The sequence below is a fragment of the Chiloscyllium punctatum genome, chromosome 11 (genome assembly GCF_047496795.1).
Source record: "Chiloscyllium punctatum isolate Juve2018m chromosome 11, sChiPun1.3, whole genome shotgun sequence".
Classification (NCBI taxonomy): domain Eukaryota; kingdom Metazoa; phylum Chordata; class Chondrichthyes; order Orectolobiformes; family Hemiscylliidae; genus Chiloscyllium; species Chiloscyllium punctatum.
Window position 1 is genome coordinate 27,091,922 of NC_092749.1, and position 17,935 is coordinate 27,109,856.

Consider the following 17,935-nt stretch of genomic DNA (forward strand, 5'->3'; position numbering starts at 1 on the left):
AGTGCATTGTCAGAAACATTGGTGGAGGTAATATCAGCAGGAATGGAGGGTTCTATTTTTTTGGAACTTCAAGTCATCATGTTTTAAAGGCTTGGACAAAGACAAAACATTGCAGCATTAGGCTTTACATACTTACAACTGTAGAAAACTTATGTAGTGGCTCACATATAGAAGTATAGTGCATGCTGCGTGATATCTATTGACTTGTAAATACTTAATTGTGCTGCACTGCTAAAACCACAAGCCTCTGCAGAGTTTTATCACAACTACTGCACAATAATCCATAGGTTCACATTAAACCAGGAAACCTACAATTATCCGAACAATTATCCTACAATTATCCTTAACTTGTGTGGATGAGACAGGCAACGATCCTGATTTTTAATAGGATGTTAAAATGAATTTACTTAGCTCTTGATAAACACTTCAAAGGACTTGCATCCATAAAGTGCCTTTTGTGGCCAGAGGACTTCACAATCAATCACTTTACAGACTGTGAAATACTTCTAAATGCAGTCTACTTTGAAACGTAAGAAGCACTGTCACCAAGATTTGAGCAGCATTCACAAGCACCAATGAGACAGTAACCAGATAATTTGTATTAGTAATGTGGATTGAGGGATTTAATGTTGGCAAGGCAGGCAAGTAACTCCTCTACTTTTCCTAAGAATAGGATCTCTGATCTTTTGTATTCACTGAAGAAGCAAGACAAAGCCTTGCTTTAATACCTCAATTGAAAGGCAGCACCTAGTGACACTGCAACAGTCTTTCAGTACTACATGGAAGTAGATGTCTGAGCTAAAGCCCTGGAGTGGGATTTGAATCATCAAAACAGTCTTAGTTAACACAATACTGTAATAATTTTTTGTATCAAGTTAAGACTAACTTAAAATAACACTTAAAGATCACCTTATCAAGTTTCCAATTTGGAATGCTTTGGTGTCTAGTTGGAAAGGCAACCAAATGAGAAAACCAAGTACAGTACATGTTTTTTCTTTGGCATCATTAAAACAAAATTCTGGCAAGGGGGAATGTATTACTTTGTTCATTTGGAATATAGCAATAAATAATATGGGTTACAGATCAGAGTTTATTCAACACATGAATGAGGTTAAACATTTAAATGCAGAGGTATTTACATTTGTCATCCTGATTCACTGATACAAGATTTAACCATAATCTTTGATATCCATTTACAAAAGCAACACATTTATTACTATTGTAGTATTGAATTACCTAATCAACTCTACTGGAGTTTAGATACAAGTAAAACAGAAAGCCAAAAAGCAAGATGAAATATTCTAATGACTGAATTATGAACAATGATGTACAGCTATATGGCCAATAGAGTCTCTGATGAGATCAGATTGGGCTTATTCTAGATTCTGGTTACCTGCATTGGTAAGTAAATAGCTGCTGTGCATGAAGAGAATTGTACCACCTTTTCTGAAAGTGTAGAATCATTTTCGAGCGAAGCCCGAAAAATAATTCACAGACACACCATTCTGTTTTGTCGGGCAGGAAAATCGACACTTCGGGCAAAAACCCTTCATCAGGAACGAAATATCGATTTTCCCTGCTCCTCGAATGCTGCCTGACCTGCTGTGCTTTTCCAGCACTACTCTAATCTAGACTCTGATTTCCAGCATCTGCAGTCCTCAATTTTGCCCATTCTGTTTTGTTGGTCAATTATCCCAGTGCAGACTCCTGCCTCAAGCTGAAGCCCAGCATGTACAAAGTTAAAAATCACACATCAGGTTATAGTCCAACAGGTTTAATTGGAAGCACTAGCTTTCAGAGCACCACTCCTTCATCAGGTGGTTGATGATGATGAAAGAGCGGCGCTCTGAAAGCTCGTGTTTCCAATTAAACCTGTTGGACTATAACCTGATGTGTGATTTTTAACTTTGTACACCCCAGTCCAACACCAGTATCTCCAAATCAAACCCAGCATGGACCCCCTGCTTTAGAACTTTAGGACTGTAATGTTGAACTTTTACCTTAAATTTTTCTAATGTATACCTAGGTATCTCTATACCTGAGATGGCACCAGAAATGGCGACTTTGTACACTTTTCGCAGTACTCAAGTACTTGAGTACATGTGACAATAAACCTAATTCTAATTCTAGTGAAGTTGTCTGGAGTGGAACTATGTATCTACTGGCATAGTGGTGTTATAGATGTTCAGCTATAGCAATGCAGTTTGCAAAACAACCGGATGATCTTCCTATACAAATAGCAGCAACATGATAATCCTGTAACTGCTATTATTGGGTTATGTAACTAATCAGTTTATGTTACAACTATCTTTGACATCATTTCACCCAAAAGTACACTCCTTCCATCATGTTTATTGAAAATGAAATGATCAATGAATATGCACATAGTATTAGAAAGATTAGACAGCAAGTAGTGTGCTTCCCAGTAATTAAATCCCATAATTCTGATCAAATTTTATCCATTTTAATCTTGCTCACAAAAGCTCATATCATCACCAGATCAAACTGATTAAGTGACTGCCATAACAATCAGCTGACAGTCATTCATTATTCCAAACTTAAATCAATATCAGGAGAACATTCTGGAGAAAAGCACTTTCACCAAAATTCTTTCTGTACCACTTACTTCAGAATATAATGTTTTTTAATTGAAAAATAGTTTAGAAATTTTCCTTAATTTGTGTTTTGAAACTTGAGAAACACAGGCCAAAAATAAATTAAGAATATACAGCTCCACAGTGATGCCAGGCCGGGACACAACATAAATTTTTAAAATAACTTTCCAATTATTTGGAAACAATCTGGATGATACATTCTTAACAATACTTTCAAAATTCACATATGACAGTTATAAATAAAAGGGATGAAGACACATTGCAAAAATTCACAGAAAGTTAGACAGGCTGAAGAATTTCTCAATCATCAAACTATGCAGCATCTTATTAATCTACTTGATAGATTGAGATATTGTTCTCTATTATTTCTGGACAGCAAACTAAACACCACCAGCTATTGTAATGCTACCTTGTATTAATTAATCTCAATAGCATTTTTCAGATTTTTTTAAAAACGGCTTCAATCATGTCCCCTAAAGGTTGCATATCATGCAAGCGCTCAAATCACCACAATTATTTTGTACTGCGCATTCAATATTTCAGACATTTTGTGACACATCTTCCGCTTAAAGTTACAACATTGTTCTACTGGACTACCTGTGGAGATTTTTCATGAATTTTACAGTAATTCTGTTTTACGAAATGCAACTGCTAAAAATAATGTACAACTAAATCATAAAAAATATATACATTAGTGCCAAACGACAAAACTATAATATATAACCAAAAGGAATGAATGTAGTCCTTGGAATGTTGTACTATATCAAGGAAACCAAACATTTTCCTTGCGCCTGAATTGTTTTTCACTTACCAATGGAGAAACTGACTAAGATGAGTTGTTCCAATATTTTTCCAGGTCATTTTTTTTTCCAGTTTACTCCATCATAAGAATTTTTTTTTGGATGATCTACTCTTGGTATCAAGGCTTAATTCTGCTGCTATCAGGAGGCAACAGAATAAAAGCTAGATAGTTAAAATTCAGGAAAAGAAATGCTAAAATTGGATAGAGATATAGGCCCATTACAAGCAGCCAGAGGACAGGGCACCCTCATGAAATGATGTGGCCTATCCCAAATCTACCGATGGTGCTTCTGATTTCAATGCCCACTCCTCTATTGCAAGAACTGAGTGAAGTTGATACTTGGGATTCCAGTTTCTCACTCAATGCTGATTAAGAGTCACCTGACCGGAAACGTTAACTCTGCTTTCTCCCTGCAGATGCTGCCAGACCTGCTGCATTTTGCCAGTAATTTGTGTTTTTGTTCATGATCTCTAGATTCTGCAGTTCTGGTCTACCCACAATAGGCATCTAGATTCCGTTATTCAAAGAATCAATGTAGAAGTAAGCCATTTGGCCCATCTGGTCCACATGGACCCTCTGTAGAGCACCCAACCCAGACTCATCCCTCTACCCTATCCTTGTAACAGTGCATTTCCCATTGTTAACCACATAGCTTGCACACCCTTGGACACGATGGCTAAGTTAGCACGGCCAATCCACCTAACCTGCACATCTTTGGACTATGGGATGAAATCCACACAGACACAAGGAGAATATAAAAACTCCACACAGTCACCAGAGGGTGGTATTGAACCTGGGTTCCTTGGTGCGGTGAGGCAGCAGTGTGAACAAATGAGCAACCATGCCGCCCAATACTGGAAATAGTACACCTGCTACTGTGTCAATTTTATTCTGCCAATAACCATACCCTCTTTCAACAAACCTTCTCAGCAACCATATTAATTCATATTGAAGGCAGTGAAATCGGAAGTTAGATGTTAGTTTTGTATTAATATTAGATTTATTACAAACTGCAATGGTATACATGCCTACACTAACACAAAATCCCAAATGTTTCTCTTGTTTTTTGTTCAAAAGTTATTAAATCATGTTCTCCACCTCTTTATGTTTAATAGAGTCATAGATTCATACAATATGAAAACAGACCCTTTCGTTCAACTGGTCCACACGGCCAATGTTTCCAAACTAAATTAGTCCCACCTGTCTGCAGTTGGCCCATATCCCACCAAACTGTTCCAACTCATGTACTTATCCAAATGTCTTTTAAATGTTGCATCTGTACCTACACCTACCACTTCCTCTGGTTGATCATTCCCACACATGAACCACTTTATGTAAAAATGTTGCCCCCGTGTCCTTTTTAAAACTTTCTCCTCTTACCTTAAAATTATGCCCCCTAGTGTTGAACGCCCCCAAAGGAAAAGGCTCGTGCTATTAACCTTATCTACGCTCTTCGTGATTTTACAAAGGTCTAAGGTCACACTTTAGCCTCCTAACCTCCAGTATTTTTCTAGCTTATTTATACAACTCGTGCCCTCCATTCCCTGCAACGTCTTGGTAAATCTTTGATGAACCCTCTCCAATTTAATAAAATCCTTCCAATAGCATGATGACCAGAACTGTACACAGTATCCAAAAGAGGCCTCATCACCATCCTATGGAACCTCAACAAGATGTCCTAACTCCTACACTCAATGGTCTGAGAAATGAAGGAAAGCATGCTAAATGCCTTCTTCACTACCTTGTCTATCTGTGATGCAAATTTGAAAGAATTATGCACGAGAATTCCTAGGTCTCTCTGTTCTTCAACACTATCCGTGGCCTTACCATTAATTGTAAAAGTCCTTGTTTGTTTTTCCAAAATAAAATTCCTCACATTTATCCAAGTTAAACTGAACCTTAATAATACTACAAACATATTACTGACAATGAGCAGGGATAAAGAAGAGGAGTGAAAAGGAACTAACTGGATAACTCTTTCAAACAGATCTCTGCAGGCACAATGGGCCAAATGGAGTCCTCCTCTGCTCTATTAATTTACGTAAATGTTGCATTGTCTTATATTGCGCATTGCCACAGCAATTTGGACATATTAGTCTGATTTTAGGATTTTGATTTGTGTAACATTCATTTTATCCAGGTTTCAGGCGCAGACAGAACTATCAAGTCAAAAGTATCAAAGTTTGGGAGAAGATTTGTAGCTCAGGTGCTCGTTGTTGTGGTTCTGTTCGCCGAGCTGGGAATTTGTGTTGCAGACGTTTCGTCCTCTGTCTAGGTGACATCCTCAGTGCTTGGGAGCCTCCTGTGAAGCGCTTCTGTGATGTTTCCTCCGACATTTATAGTGATTTGTACCTGCCGCTTCCAGTTGTCAGTTCCAGCTGTCGGCTGCAGTGGCCGGTATATTGGGTCCAGGTCGATGTGCTTATTGATGGAGTCTGTGGATGAGTGCCATGCCTCTAGGAATTCCCTGGCTGTTCTCTGTTGAAAATTATGTAGTAACAGTTTTTGTTTATTAAGACAATGCATTTCCAAAGAATCAACTGTACGAACATTTCTTGATGAACTGCTAACAATGACATTAACATTGCAACTCTCACATTGAAGTAGCTGCACCATGATCAATCAATAAATGCCAATGTGAAACCTTTGAAAAACATGGGCCCACCCCTAGTTCCTCCTAACAAAATGTTGCTGTTACAGACAAGAAACACACGATGGAATTTCAATATCAGATTTAACCTCATAATTCATCTAACTTGCCTCAATTCTGTTTTGCTCTAAAATATATGGCAACGTCAGAATTTCTGAAACAGATTGCAATTTTGTAAACACTTGTGCATATTCAATCCTGTGATTTTGCTCAGACAACAACTGCTATGCAAGTTCAGATTCAAAAAAATAACCAGACTTACATTTCCAACGAGAGAGACCAATCACTATGTTGAAGGGCAGTTTGAACAAATGGCAAGGAGAAAGAAAAACCTGCAATCACCTCACCCACTTGTATTTCACTTTAACTGCCTTAAATTAAACTTGCCTTCTAGATACTTTTGAAATGTCCTGGCAACTTGATTTTTAAATGTTTGCATTACCATAGCAGTTCTAAAATGATCAAAATAGATGGCTAATTTTAAAGGTACACCGATTAGTTTGTACACTGAGTCAAAGAATAACAGGTCGTGGCTGCGTCTTTTTGCCAAAGAGAAAATGCAGTGCATGAAGGTCTTTCTGGAAGGAGTTTCAAGTCTACTGTATTCAGAGCAAAGTTTCACTGAAGTTATTACTGTTACTGTCCACTGTCTCTCATGCCCTGAGGGTGATGATTAAAACCATGCATTAATTTCAACTAATTAGATAACAAAGATTTTCAATGCAAATTCTGAGTTTGGAGTAAGTGAGCACTAAACAGACATTTTGACTTATAGGCAATCAGTTCTTTCTAATCTTGACTGTAGAATCACATTGATCTAAAATTATATTTCTTTTCCCAGGGTTTATGGATGCCATTTGATCAAATGAGGTTGAAGCCAGGACAACATTTACAGCAGGTTCTTGGAATCCAATCACAGACTATCATAGCACCTGCTGTAAATGTTGTCCTGGCTTCAACCTCATTTGATCAAATGGCATCCATAAACACAGATCTAAACTGAAATTTAGACGTGGAATGTAAAGTGTGTTCATTTCGAGGAAGTACCCTCATATTTTCAGCCAGCTGCAAACTACGAGCAGTACATGTAAGAAATGCCTTTGGTGTGTTTGCTGGATTGAGTCAGACTTCATGTTTGTTTGTTTGTTTCTTCATATGCTATTGTAAAGAAATGAACTGCTTTAGTGACTATGTCGAGAGTGGATGAAGGGCTTATGCCAGAAATGTCGATTCTCCTGCTCCTCAGATGCTGCCTGACCTGTTGTGCTTTCCCAGCAACACACACTCTTGACTCTGATCCCCAGCATCCGCAGTCCTCACTTTCTCCTGCTTTAGTGACTATGTATGTAATGAAGATATTTTATGAATAACATTTATTTTTGAAATAAAAAGAAACATTTAACTCTCATTGCTAGCTTCAAGTCCTGGAAAACTATGTCAGCAGAGAAAGAAAGTATAGTGTGAGAGAAATTATGAATATGACACTGCCTGGCTGGATTTCTTCCTTGACCAAAACATCAACAAGGATGGAAGGACTCCAAATGGCCTAAATGACCATGCTGCATGAACTACAATTGTTTACACATCAGCTATGGATAAAATATCAAAGGAACTATAGTCCCAATCCTTGATCAGCAAGGAGAGGGAAACATCCAACCCTCTGACTTGGAGACCTCACTAATCAAATTCATTGCACCCTGACATATGAGCTCCAGACTTAAAGGATGGGGTTAATTAGCACAAACTGAACTCCATCTTAAAGCTCCATCGCGCGGCAGGTAGGAAATGATCCATCCTATATGCAACTCGACAACAAAAAAGGGCCAGAAGGTGGAAGATACACTGGCAGTTCCAAATCCTGCACAGACGTATCGTTTAATGCGATGATAACTTAGAAAGGACATCACCCAACAGCAGCGTTAAGATCTCCTGACAGGACTGCATCACAAGCACTGAAATCGTGGAATAACCAGTATCACCAGAATCAAGACGATTCCCCTGCAAACTCAAACAGATCGAGTGGATCACATTAACCAGTTAGATGACAGGTGCCAGCCCAGCACAGAGTTGTATAGAGCTGAGCACTGTTAAAAGGAACAAATGGACCTCACAAATGTTTCAAGGACTCCCTTAAGACCCTCTTTGTATACTACATCAAAGATCACCAGTACAAAACATAAATCAGAAATCATGATGCTTGGAGGTGTTACATCAAGGGTGCCTTAGCGATCCTGGAGGTTTGCAAAGAGTGTGGGAGGAGAAAGCAGAAGTATTGATCCAATTGTCCCCAGCAGCAACTCAGAACTTGCACATGCACCCACTGTGGGGGAAAAAAAACTGTCAGTTACAGACGGCCTGACTAGCTGCCAGCAAGTCTGCAATCAATGGGTTTCCTAAACTTTTCATCCAAAAAGACATGCTAAGAAAGAAAGTCTACAAAATGTTTATTTTAAAAAAGGTTTATGACAGAACTCATGACTGATGTAGTTTAAATGTCTCTCAATAAGAGCGGTGTGATTTCTCCAGTGAAGGTTGTGAATGACAGATTTTACACAGTCTGTATAGTGTGTACTCTCAATTACAGTCACTTACACATGTGGATCCTCAGCACAACTGGTGGGATATTATCTAATCATATCCATTCAGGCCCAGATGTTACTACATGTAACCATTTCAGGTAGGAGCAAAAGCATACCTTTCGAAGTGGATCATGGCTGATGTATATCTTAACCCCAACAACCATGGGTGCATGACCATTTACATCGTTGAGCAGGCTATGAGTATTAGGTTTAGAAAATTTAATGTTTCAGGGCTGGATCTTAAAATTTAGATAAAATGAAGAGGATTATGTGACCTCCCCTGAAATCTACCTAACGACAGAACTAGGTGCTTGGCTGTTCTTCACAAGCTGTTTTCCCTGGAGCGTCGGAGTGTGAGGGGTGACTTTATAGAGGTTTATAAAATTATGAGGGGCATGGATAGGATAAATAGATAAAGCCTTTTCCCTGGGGACGGGGAGTCCAGAACTAGAGGGCATAGGCTTAGGGTGAGAGGGGAAAGATATAAAAGAGACCTAAGGGGCAACTTTTTCACGCAGAGGGTGGTACGTGTATGGCATGAGCTGGCAGAGGATGTGGTGGAGGGTGGTATAATTACAACATTTAAGAGGCATTTGGACGGGTATATGAATAGGAAGGGTTTGGAGAGATATGGGCCAGGTGCTGGTAGGTGAGACGAGATTGGGTTGGGATATCTGGTCGGCATGCATAGGTTGGACCGAAGGGTCTGTTTCCATGCTGTACATCTCTATGACTCTATAAATGCTGTTTTGCTGGGAAGACGCCATTCACATTTTGTGACAATGACAAAAGGAGCTCTGATAATAGTGGATAGATTGTTAGTCGTCAAAGTCCCAGAAATGTGTTGAGAATGCAAACAATTATTGTTTCATATTGTTCATTCAATTCCAAGCTAAAACAGAGGTGGGACCTCAAGGACAGCTAATCAGCATTTCTACCTGAATACAAGGCCTTATGATCCATGCTGCTCTGGAGAAGGGTTTTGACAGCAGAGAATCCTGAGGAAGCCATTATAAGATGCATGAAATACATCAATAAACCTCACCTGCCACTTCACTGCACCACTATTTTTCCCTGGCTAACATTTGTCTCAGGCTTACTGCAGTGCTCCAGTGAAGCACAGCGCAAGCTGGAAGAACAGCACCTCTTTTCCCTGCTTCGGAACTCTACAGCCTCTGGAATCAATATAGAGTTCAACAATTTTAGGGCTTGAGGCACTTTCTCCCATGTCCTTACCACAACCTACATTGCTCTGTGCCTTCTTAACATATGGTCTGCTATTATATACAACCCAGATTAGCCACTAATGGTCCCCATTAGTAGCTATTCATTCTCTTAGGCTGATTGTAAATCACTCCTTTTTCTGTCCAACAGTTCTTTTAGACTCTATCTCCACCTAAATTTACTCCTTACTGCCAGACTAACTTCTGCATAAAACAAAAATCTTTCTGAGCTACCATCAGTCCTGAGAAAGGGTCACTGGAGCTGAAACATTAACTCTGATTTCTGTCCACAAAACACTATCAGACCTCCTGAGCAATTTCTGTTTTTGTAGATTAGATTAGATTACTTACAGCTTGGAAACTGGCCCTTTGGCCCAACAAGTCCACACCAACCCTCCGAACAGCAACCCACCCAGGCCCATTTCCCCTACATTTACCCCTTCGCCTAACACTACGGGAAATTTAGCATGGCCAATTCACCGAACCTGCACATCTTTGGATTGTGGGAGGAAACTGGAGCACCTGGAAGAAACCCATGCGGACAGTTGCCCGAGGTGAGAATTGAACCCAGGTCTCTGGCATTGTGAGGCAGCAGTGCTAACCACTATGCCACCTTTTTTTTTTAAGATTAGATTCCCGACAGTGTGGAAACAGGCCTTTCGCCCAACTAGTCCACACCGACCCTCCAAAGAATAACCCACCCATACCCATTCCCCCTAACTAATGCACCTAACTATCGTTGTGCTTCCCTTTATGAAGGGATGTTTCCTAACATCTCGCATAAATGGCCTGCTTCAGATTTTAAGGTTTTGCTCCATTGTCCAAGATCAGTGGTTGGCACTGAAACCTAAACAAAGACAGGTTATGAGCGATGCAGGGACAGGGTACTAGCAGTGTGACAATTATTGTTGAAGACACATGAAATGTGTGCTCTAATCAGTGTAAATTGAGGTAATAATTGCTGGTCAGGAACTAGAATCATAGAGATCTTCGGTCCAACTCATCCATGTCGACTAAATATCCCAACCCAATCTAGTCCCACCTGCCAGAACCAGGCCCATATCCCTCCAAACCATTCCTATTTAGATACCCAACCAGATGTATTTTAAGTGTTACAACTGTACTAGCCTCAAACACTGCCTTTGGCACCCCATTCCAGATATGGATCACCCTTTGTGAAAAAGTTGCCCCATAGGTCTCTTTTAGATCTTTCTCCTCTCACACTAAACCTAAACCCTCTAGTTTTAGAGTCCCCGACCCCAGGGAAAAGACTTCGTCTATTTATGCTATCCATGCCCCTCATAATTTTATTAACCTCTATATGGTCACCCCTCAGCCTCCAACGCTCCAGGGAAAACAGTCCTAGTCTATTCAACCTCTCCCTATAGCTCAAATCCTCCAACGCTGGCAACATCCTTGTAAATCTTTTCTGAACCCTTTCAAGTTTCACAACATCCTTCCGATAGGAAGGAGACCAGAACTGCACGCAATATTCCAACAGTAGCCTAACCAATGTCCTGTACAGCCGCAACATGACCTCCCAACTCCTGTATTCAACACTCTGACCAATAAAGAAAAGCATACCAAATACCTTCTTCATTGTCCTATCTACCTGTGACTCCACTTTCAAGGAGGGCAAGCTCATAGGAACAACAAGGAGGGTCAAATGCTTTCAAATATATTTGAAGATCAGAGAGACAAATGGTTGTAATCAGCAAGTCACACAAGCATTGTCACAGGAGAGAGAAAGTAGTAGTGAAAGATGAATTTGGCTCAGGGAAAGTATAAGTGGTTAAATAGTGAGAACTTGTTCATTTATGTTTTGCAATCTGTGAATCAGTCATAACACCCGAACAGAAAGGCGTTGTAATGTGCTAAATTTGCTAACTCAGTTAACAACTGAGCACTTTTTCATCACTGAAACAGTTACTTATGTATTTGCTGGTAATGATACACACTATTCAACAAAGCAAAGCTCTGGAGTCCTCTCAAATGAGGCATGATTGCTTCCCCAGTCTACCATGAATACTGCCTATGAATTTCCTCTCCCAACTAGACTTTTGTTTCACACATAATATCACATTGTTTCATAAAGTTGTTGGTCAAGTGTTAAAGAAAAATACATGATCAATCAAGCTTCATGCAGTTAGGATAATCGTTATTTGATAATTATAAAAATAATTCCTGAAATCACCAATCAGAATTGCCTCAACAGTTATATAATACATAACAACACTTTTCCATCCTCATAATTTAGGAACTGAAAAATTCATATCTTAATGATTCCATTAAAGTTAAGATTCTACCATGGTTTTAATATTAAAAGCTGTCAGCAGCTGAGGGCTAAGTGGCAATAAATGTTTATGCCTGGACCATTTGTACCCATACTCAAGTTAAACTGAAGCAAACATGGAAATTCAAATTCAAAGGCCAATCATAAAAGAACAGATTTAATAACTTCTCTCATTAATGAATTTATTCTATAAATACATTGAAAGCACTGTGCTAACAAGGAAAATTCGTTGATTGTGTCATTTTAGATTGACACCCTTTCATAATACCAGTTACTCATAAGTGGTCATCATGCAGTAACAGTTGAAAGGTTATATTTTCCACAACTTTGCACATAAACACTGAACATTCAGTGTGGTTGCATTCTTTCCATAGGAAAATAAAAAGCCATGATAGAGTACTTTTCAAGCAATTGCACAACAGATGCACTAGTGAAAGTAACAGTTACTGTTGTGTCTGTTGCTACCCCGATCTTGTAGGTGTGAAGGTTTTTTAAGGGTTTACACAGATGAGTGCAAATGGGGTAGCCATCTTGTGGTCTAATGAGAAGAGTCTTGTGCAGTAATGGGATATCGTTAATTGCATTGCAACAACAATTACAAGTTGTAAGCATAAGTTCTAAATTATTAAAAAGATTGTCCATCGGACCTAGCCTCAGGTCAGTTCCCCACAAGATCCTACTTTACTGTCCCACCCAATCCTCATGACATCATTAGCAATGGATGATGCTCATTGCACTACAAGTATTAATCTTTTTAAATTTTTCCAGACCAATACACAACAGCAACCCCTTTCATAGCTTGAAAGGAACTCAGAAATGATCATAAATTTATAAATCCTGGTTATGTTTTAGAAAAGGTAGAACTGATCTGATTACAGTATAGTGACAGCAGAGTGTGCAGGAGGCCATATCAAGAGCAGCACCAGGTATACCTGAAATTGAGATGTCAACCTGGTGAAGTTACCAAACAGGACTACTTGAATGCCAAATAGCACAAGGAGCAACTGTTAGATAGTGCTAAGCAATTCCACAAGCAGATATAAACAAATCAGATATAAACTCTGCAGTCCTTCCACAGTCAGTGATGAATGGTGGAGGACAATTAATCAACTCACTAGAAGAGAAGGCTGCATAAATGATGGGGAAGCCCAGCACATTAGTGCAAGAAAGGCTGATGCATTCACAACAACCTATAGCCAGAAGTGCCAAGTAGATGATCCATCTCAGCCTCCTCCAGAGATCCCTAGCATCACAGCTGCCAGTCTTCAATCAATTTGGTTCTGTCTACATGATACCAAGAGATGATTGGAGGCATTTCACTTTCCAGAAATAGTACTAAAGATGTGGCCCAGAATATGCCACGCCCGGACTAAGCTGCATCTGCTCAGCAAGAACCTGCTCAGTGACACCGGGTTTGGTTCCACCAGGGTCACTCAGCTCCTGAACTCATTTCAGCCTTGGTTCAGACTTGGACAAAAAGAGTTGAATTCCAAGGGTGGAAGTGACAGCCCTTGGGATCAAGGGTGCATTTTATAGAGTGTGACATTATGAGTCTTAACAAAATTAAGTCAATGGGAATTGGGGCAACAAATATCTTTACTGGTTGGAGTCATACCTGGCACATAGGAAAATAGCTGCAGTCAATGGAGGTCAGTCATCTCAGCTCCAGGACATCTCTGCAGGAATTCCTCAGGGCAGTATCCTGGCCCCAATCACGTTCATCTGCTTCATCAATAACCTTCCCACTGTCATAAAGGATAGAAGCGGCACTGTTCCTGATGACTGCAAAATGTTCAGTAACATGTGTGACTGCTCAGATAGTGAAGCAATCCATATCCAAATGCAACAAGACCACGTCAATATCGAGGCTTGGGCTCAAAAATGGTAAGTAATATTCATGCCTCACAAATGCCACAGCCTTTGACTTTCAAAGACATAACCACCGCTGCTTCATCAACATCACATACACCTCCGATAATCAGTCACAGGTGTGTGTATTAATTACAAGGTGCATGGCAGAAATTCACGAAAACAGCACCTTCCAATCCCATGACCACTATCAACTCGGAGAACATGGGCAGCAGATATTTGTCAACCACTGCTTGTAAATTTACCTTTAAATTACTTACCATCCTGACTCACCATATTGTCATTCCTTCCTTGTTCCTGGATCAAAATTCTGGAATTCCCTCCCAACGGCCTTGTGTGTCTTCCTACAGCATATGTACTGCTGCAGTTCAAGAAGGCAGCTCATCACCACCTTCTCAAGGTCAACTAAGGATGGAAATAATTGCTGGTCCAGCCAACGATGACTGCATCCCACAAGGAAATTATTTGCAATGTGCATTTTTGAACACATTTTGATATGACTATAATACTCGCTATAGACCCAGAGGACCATAGGTCTGCTCCTCTCTAATGAGAAAGCAGGTGGTGGCTTAACCAGAAGGTCCCCACACCTCATGCGAGGGGGGAGGTCAGAAGATGAGACCCTCATGGTGCCCTCACTCAGTATGATAATTGAACCTGTACAGTTGACATCACTATGTTGCAAATCAGCCTTCCAACCAGCTGAGCTAACCAACCCCTATGATATTATTATACACAGCATTGAGAGAATTTCTTTCTTGCCAGAAGTCTGAATAATGCTACACACTGACCATTCACAATTTTCCATATTTATGCCTTATTAGAGAACAGTACTGTTTAAGTCCTTAAATAAAAAGTTCTATTATATTTCAGCAGATTTGAAACAAACTTTAGAATTGAAATAAAAATAGCAAATGCTGGATATATTTAGCAGGTATAGCAGAATCCAGACAGAAAGCAGATAACATTTTAGCACTGTGATCTTTCATCAGAATTAAACCCATGATCTCATACACTGCTCCATTCTTATTTTGCCTTCTTTCTGATATTGAACTTGCCAAAAGTCCTGTGGAAATATAGTTGAAAGTGTTCTTATTCCGTGCAGCCAAAAACCCCGATCAACAGATGGGCTTCCTGTAAGCATACACTACTTTACTTCTACTGGTTAAAAATCAATTACATCAGACTTCAACTTCAATTGTAAAGCACAGCTTTACTATTCAATAACTATAAAGCCAAGCCTTACTGCTTAATTTAGGTGTAAACAATGACTGCAGATGCTGGAAACCAGATTCTGGATTAGTGGTGCTGGGAGAGCACAGCAGTTCAGGCAGCATCCGAGGAGCAGTAAAACCGACGTTTCGGGTTACTGCTTGATGTTGTCAGTGACCCGGGTTCTTCCATGTTAATACACTGCTCTAGAAAGCAAGAAACTATACAAGCTCTAATTTCATATGATTGAGTGAGACCGATATCATACCAAGGACATGCAGGTCATGGGCTGCCGAGGACAAGCAGGTCCTTGGTCTCCTCCATCGCCACTCCCTTACACCACCTCTCCCCCTCCCCCCACCCCCCCCTCCCCCGGCAGGAAGAATGCCTCATCTTCCACCTCGGAACCCTGCAACCCCACGGCATCAATGTGGATTTCACCAGTTTCTTTGTTTCCCCTCCCCCCACCTTATCCCAGATCCAACCTTCCAACTTGGCACCACCATCATGACCTGTCCATCTTCCTCCCCACCTATTGGCTCCACCCTCCCCTCTGACCTATCACTATTACCCCTCATCTCCATCTACCTATCACTCTTAGCTACCTTACCACCAGCCCCACCCCCTCCCATTTATCTCACCACCCCCTCGGCTCACAGAATCATTCCTGATGAGGGGCTTTTGACCGAAATGTCCACTCTCCAGCATCTGCAGTCCTCACTTTCGCCCAGATATCAAGCCCTTCCTGCTGTGTTAGAGATAAACAATAAAATCCTTCAATTCCAGATGAATTAATGCAGCATTACCTGTCCCTAGACTCCCACTCAGACAGACAACCATCATACCTTAGGTGCAAATGTAGCCACTCCACTGGGCAGCATGCAATTCCCCTACACTGACTTGTCATTTGTGTAAATCAAGCCCAATTGGCCAAAGACAAACATGTCACAAACAGTAATCCAGAGATTGGATTGGTTAGAACTATATTCAATGCAGTTTAGAGGAATAATTTATCATAATTTAGTGATACAAAGATATTAGCTAAATGCATTATACTCTAATTCAATATTTCATGTGAGTAAATCACATCATAGCCAAGCGTGTGTGTTACTCTACAAGTCCCCAACAAAACTTGCAACATTAGGTACAAGACCCCCAACAAGAGTTATACAACACCATTCTCTGCAATCACATTCTGATTCCCTATGAAATACAGCACTGATGAGATTTTGCGGGTACAACACAAGTCAATCTCAACTTTAATCATTGGTCTGTTTTAAATTAGTTGACCTCATTTGGCAGAGGAATGAATTTCCATGTTCTTGAGCTTGGGCATGTGCAAAGACATAATGAAATGTGGGCAAAAGATAAAAATATTCATGAACACTGCCCAGCTGGAAAAGTGCGTGCTCATGGATATCAGTTGGAAGAGGACCAGGCTCAGCTGTCACATTGCCAAACAAGCTGCAAATACTCATGAACTATTAAGCTACTTGTGTCACTTTACATAACATGTATAGCACAGAAACAGCACATATGGTCTAACGTGTTCATGCCCAACTTTATTTCCAACACAAACCTAATGCTCACTCAAATCTTTTGATGTTCCTATCAGGGTACAAAAAAAAACAGTAAACGTGCCATAACTGACTCTGCACCTGACCTGCGCTAAAAAAATCCTGCCTTAACCCATCTTAAATATTTATTTTATAATGTTAGCTGAGTCTCTGGAGTGCTATAAAACTCATGCATCACCAGAATTGCAATCACCACCCCATTTAGCAGTTAATTGCCAGCTGTGTGCGCGCATGCATGTTTTTTAATATTTCCTGCTGTCGGCCGGAAGCAGCACAAGTTTTTTTTTTCTTCGCGTGATAAGATCAAGGACAATGCTGCAGGTTGGATGCATCCTAATTGTCAAACTAATCACTGAGATCTGAGAAAAATAAGGACCATGGAAACTTCATTTCCCTAACAAGCATTACAAGAAATAACAATACTCAGCATTTAGATCAGCACTCAAAATCATAAATAACAATTTTATTGTTGAAGGACAGCTGGTGAACAGTAAATAAATTTTCAATTAAAAAGACTGGCAAAAACTTGTCACTCTTAAAACAACTAGTTATTGATGAGTTGGAGTACTGATAATGTTAGGTTGAGAAACATACAGGAAAGAGGGAGATCAAGGCCGGAAAAACAAATAGTACTCTAGCCATCATCACTGCCACCAACATGGTTTTATGCAGTGCTTTTAAATGTAATAACATGTCTCAAAGTATTTTACAGATGTGTTATGAGCAAATATTTGCTGAGCCATGTAACACAATATTAGAGCAGTTGACCAAATGCATGGTTAGGGATAATCTTTGAGGAGTATGGAGGTCTTAAAGGGTATAAAAGAGCTGCAGAAGCAGAGGCAGAGAATATTACACAAAGAACTCCAGAGACTAGGATTCTGAAGACATAGCTGCTAACAGTGCAGCAATTATAGATGGGAGTGCATAAAATGCGAGAACTAGAAGAGCTCAGACAGTTCAGAGGATGGTGAGATTGGTGACATTTAGAGATTGGGAAGGACAGTGTGATGGCAGGGTTTGCAAAAATGAATGAGAACTCTAAAATCAAGCCACGTTTAACCAAGAACTAGTTAGGAAGTACATGAATGGAACTTGACACAATTAAAAGAAAT

The 17,935-nt window shown here is 40.0% G+C and overlaps 1 protein-coding gene across 4 annotated transcripts in view; it reads right to left on the bottom strand.

Moving 5' to 3' along the window:
• The window catches only part of prkd3 (protein kinase D3), a 421,243-nt gene that overhangs the window by 244,476 nt on the left and 158,832 nt on the right, over window positions 1–17,935 (bottom strand). Inside the window, exon 2 of one of the 4 annotated variants that reach the window (XM_072580534.1) lies at window positions 5,770–5,895. The exons of 2 other annotated variants lie outside the window; for them this stretch is intronic. In XM_072580534.1, the coding sequence (XP_072436635.1) occupies window positions 5,770–5,895 (126 nt within the window). Of the gene's footprint in view, window positions 1–5,769; window positions 5,896–13,777; window positions 13,942–17,935 lie in introns of those variants that run through there. One more of the 4 variants, XM_072580536.1, reaches the window with a different exon arrangement.